Here is a 3455-nt window from a genome sequence, read left to right as displayed (position 1 = left end):
TGAGGTTTGGTCTATGATTTAAGCAACAAGCTTGTACTTGTACAGGTTTCCATAGCTGCCAACGCTTAACCGTTTGCTAGCCAAGCCACTGGCCCCAGCTACGTCCTTTCTACCCAGCCCCATGGAAATGGCACGGTGGGGTTGGTTTGGTTTCATTGGGTTTTTTAACCAGGGGTGCGAAGCGCAGCCCGGGGCGCCCTCCGGGAGGGCTTCCTCGTTAGGAAGGCGAAGAGCTGGGGTCGGCTGGAGCCAGGTACTCAGTGGCCACCCCAAGAATGCCTGGGGCGCAACTGGTATAGCTCTTGTTCACAGGGTGAAAGGGTTAAAATAGTCTTTTTAAAAAAATCAGTGACCCAAAAGCCTGGTGTCTGCTGTTGTACCCAACAAATAACAACAACAAAAAAAAATAATATATATACGAGTGTGTGGGGAAAGTGTGTGTGGGGATGGGTGGGTGGATGTGTGCCACAACCAAAACAAGCGGGGAGGGAAGGAGGGGTAGGACCCTTGTACAACAATGAATATAAACACTGAACAAGAATGTACTAAATATTTAACCTTTTTTTTCTGACCTGAGTTTGTATCATGCCTTGCACTGTAAGAGACTCACAAGCTGTCTGGGCAGAGGTTAGTGGGAAGGAAGGAAAACCAGGGTTTAAAAAACACCACACCACAGCACTGCCAGAGTGTTTCCGTGCGGGGTGTCCCTTCTTTCTCCATGTCCCCCTCAAAAGCCCTGTAGCCCACACAGCCAAGATGTTGTAAAACAACTAATAAAAAAAAAAAAAAAAAAAAAAAAAAAAAAAAGGAGGAAATGTATTTATAAAAAGGCATTAAACAGTTCATGGCAAATCATATGAAAGGTATCAGTTACTGGGAAGGAGGAAGTAAAAGTTACACACTATAGTACAAAGCATAAGAAAATCTGTTGAAGTGGGAGGGAAGGGAAGGGAAGGAGGGCAGACCTGAAGGTTTTCATAGATTAAATCCACAAAGATAAAGAACAAAAAAAATAGCAGCTTTTTTCTGTACAGACATATAGATGAGTATCTGAACCGTAAAAAAGTTATAAAAGTGACACAAAAGACAATGTGTATGCAAATGATCCATGGTCTAACATAGAACTGCAAGACCCTTCGAGAAGTCTTAATAATAAAGAGAAAAGGTCAACAAAGCATCATAGACTTGAATCCGGTTACTGCTTTTTTTTGTCTTCTCCAATTTACGTTTCTAGGTGTTTTTTTCCTTGCAAGCCTGTGGAGGACGGCAGGCTGCAACGATGGAGATCTCTGCCGGTTATTTTCATGGTTTTCATGTTTCATTTTTGGCGTGCGGTTGACTTTTTTTTTTTTTTTTTTTTTTTTGTACGAAATGCACGTGTTTGTTTAGCTCACCACTGCCAGTTTTGTCCAGAATTCACTGGGATGGGGACAGGGCGGAGGGAGGGCTGTTTCTTTACCCCATCCCTTTTATCTTCTCCATCACAAGAAAAAAAAAAATAATCACATTTTGTCCAGTTTTGCAAAAAGATCTAGACAATTGGATTTTTTTTTTAATTTTTTTTTTTTTTAAATACCAGTGTATGATTGAATAGAACATATTGGTCAGGATCTCCTTTAAACAGAGCAGTTGATTACTGTGCTCCTTCCATGCCTACAAAAAAAAAACAAGAACAAAAACCAAAGAGTTCAGTTTTTTTGGCAAAATTTGGCAGCGTTGAAAATGGTAACAACCTTGGACGAATGATGGCCCTTTTTTATTCTTTTACATGTTCCTAAAAAGATTAAAGAGCAACATTAAAAATCCAGTCCTTTTTTAATCGCGGGGTTTTTTGTGGGGGGTTTTTGTTTGGTGTGTTTTGTTTTTTTTTTTTGTTTGGGTTTTTTTTGTTGGGTTTTGTTTTGTTTTTTTAATAAAGACCTACAGTGTTAGGCAGGTGCTTGCAAGGGTACCGGGGAGCCACCTGGCCTGCGATATCTTTGATCTGATAAAAGTGCTGTACGGTTGAACTTGCACGCAGATATGTTTCCCATTACGAAGCAAAGAGAGAGACAGACAGAAAGAGGAAGAGGAGGAGGAGGAGAGGGGGTGGGGAGAGGGAGAGAGACATCAGATCTCAAGTTTTCTGTTGCTATTAAGTGTGAACATTAGAGTTTTAAAAGGCCAACTGTGTGCCCCATGAATGGAGTCCTTTACTGAAACAAACATCTGCTTGCATATTGAAAAAAGAAAAATACGATAACTTGTTTACTGAAAAAAAGGGTTCTCCCAAGTGCAGCTATGGCAGTTCTGAAGATCCACTGAGGTACAGTAGGCTTTTGAATATATTGTAATTTTCTTTCTTTCTTCCCCCAATGCACGTGTTTTTCTGTGTTTTATTTCTGTGAGATTCGGGTTCTAAGGATCAGCAGGCCGAAGACTGGGGCAACGGTAAGGCCCTCTCGTTCTTGCGTCCCCCGTTCATGTGTGCGTACGGCTGTCTCTCCTCGAAGCTGGCCCGAAGGACCACCACGCCCGGGCCGTTCTCGGCTTTGTGTCCTGAGTGCTTGTCAGTGGGTTGGAGGGTGGAGGAGGGATCTAAAGGAATGCTCTCCATGTTTTCAGTCTCCAGGTCAAGCTCCTCTGTATCTGGAGGCTTGTTCTCTTCACTGTAGAAGAAGGAGACCTCCTTGAACGCTGGATCCAGCTCGTCCTTAATGCTACCGATGATTTCCAGGAAGGAAGGCCTCATTTTCGGATTGTACTGCCAGCACATGCGCATCAGTTCAAACCTGGAAAGAAAACACACAGCAAAACCATTTATTGAGGTGTTTTATGAGCCCGGGCTGGAGCCCAACCAACCGTGACTGACTCGGACCACGCGGTTTAGAAAATCATTCGATTCTGAGGGAAGACAAAGTGACAGGATTTTTACAGGCCGAGATCCCCGCGTCACATTTCGACCTTCTTCCTAATCACTGATTTACTTCTACAGCTCCTCAACGTTCTCCACTCCCTTCCACACACTTGCCCGTAAGTGTCTCGTGGGTACCTGACACCCAGAAGCATTTCGTACTTTTATTCTGACTCGCTGTTTCTCTTTTTCTCCAAAATACCCTGTGCTTACTGAATCATACAGCTGCATGACAGTCTTTTTTTTTTTTTTTTTTTTTTTTGTACGAAATGCACGTGTTTGTTTAGCTCACCACTGCCAGTTTTGTCCAGAATTCACTGGGATGGGGACAGGGCGGAGGGAGGGCTGTTTCTTTACCCCATCCCTTTTATCTTCTCCATCACAAGAAAAAAAAAAATAATCACATTTTGTCCAGTTTTGCAAAAAGATCTAGACAATTGGATTTTTTTTTTTAATTTTTTTTTTTTTTTTAAATACAAGTGTATGATTAGGATCTCCTTTAAACAGAGCAGTTGATTACTGTGCTCCTTCCATGCCTACAAAAAAAAAACAAGAACAAAAA

General features: G+C 42.1%; 1 protein-coding gene across 1 annotated transcript; it reads right to left on the bottom strand.

Moving 5' to 3' along the window:
• Positions 1 to 2242: 2242 nt before the first annotated feature.
• On the bottom strand, positions 2243 to 3048 carry LOC104122875 (insulin-like growth factor 1 receptor). Its single transcript, XM_035890596.1, has 2 exons — positions 3032 to 3048; positions 2243 to 2771 (listed from the first exon to the last, which is right to left on the bottom strand). The coding sequence occupies exons 1-2, from the start codon at positions 3046 to 3048 to the stop codon at positions 2405 to 2407; spliced, it is 384 nt and encodes a 127-aa protein (XP_035746489.1). The 3' UTR covers positions 2243 to 2404.
• Between the last annotated feature and the right edge of the window lie 407 nt (positions 3049 to 3455).

This window comes from Egretta garzetta, unplaced genomic scaffold (genome assembly GCF_000687185.1).
Source record: "Egretta garzetta isolate BGI_Z169 unplaced genomic scaffold, ASM68718v1 scaffold322, whole genome shotgun sequence".
Taxonomy (NCBI): Eukaryota; Metazoa; Chordata; class Aves; order Pelecaniformes; family Ardeidae; genus Egretta; species Egretta garzetta.
Note: the sequence above shows the minus strand (reverse complement) of the source record. Positions and strands in the feature narration are given on the sequence as shown.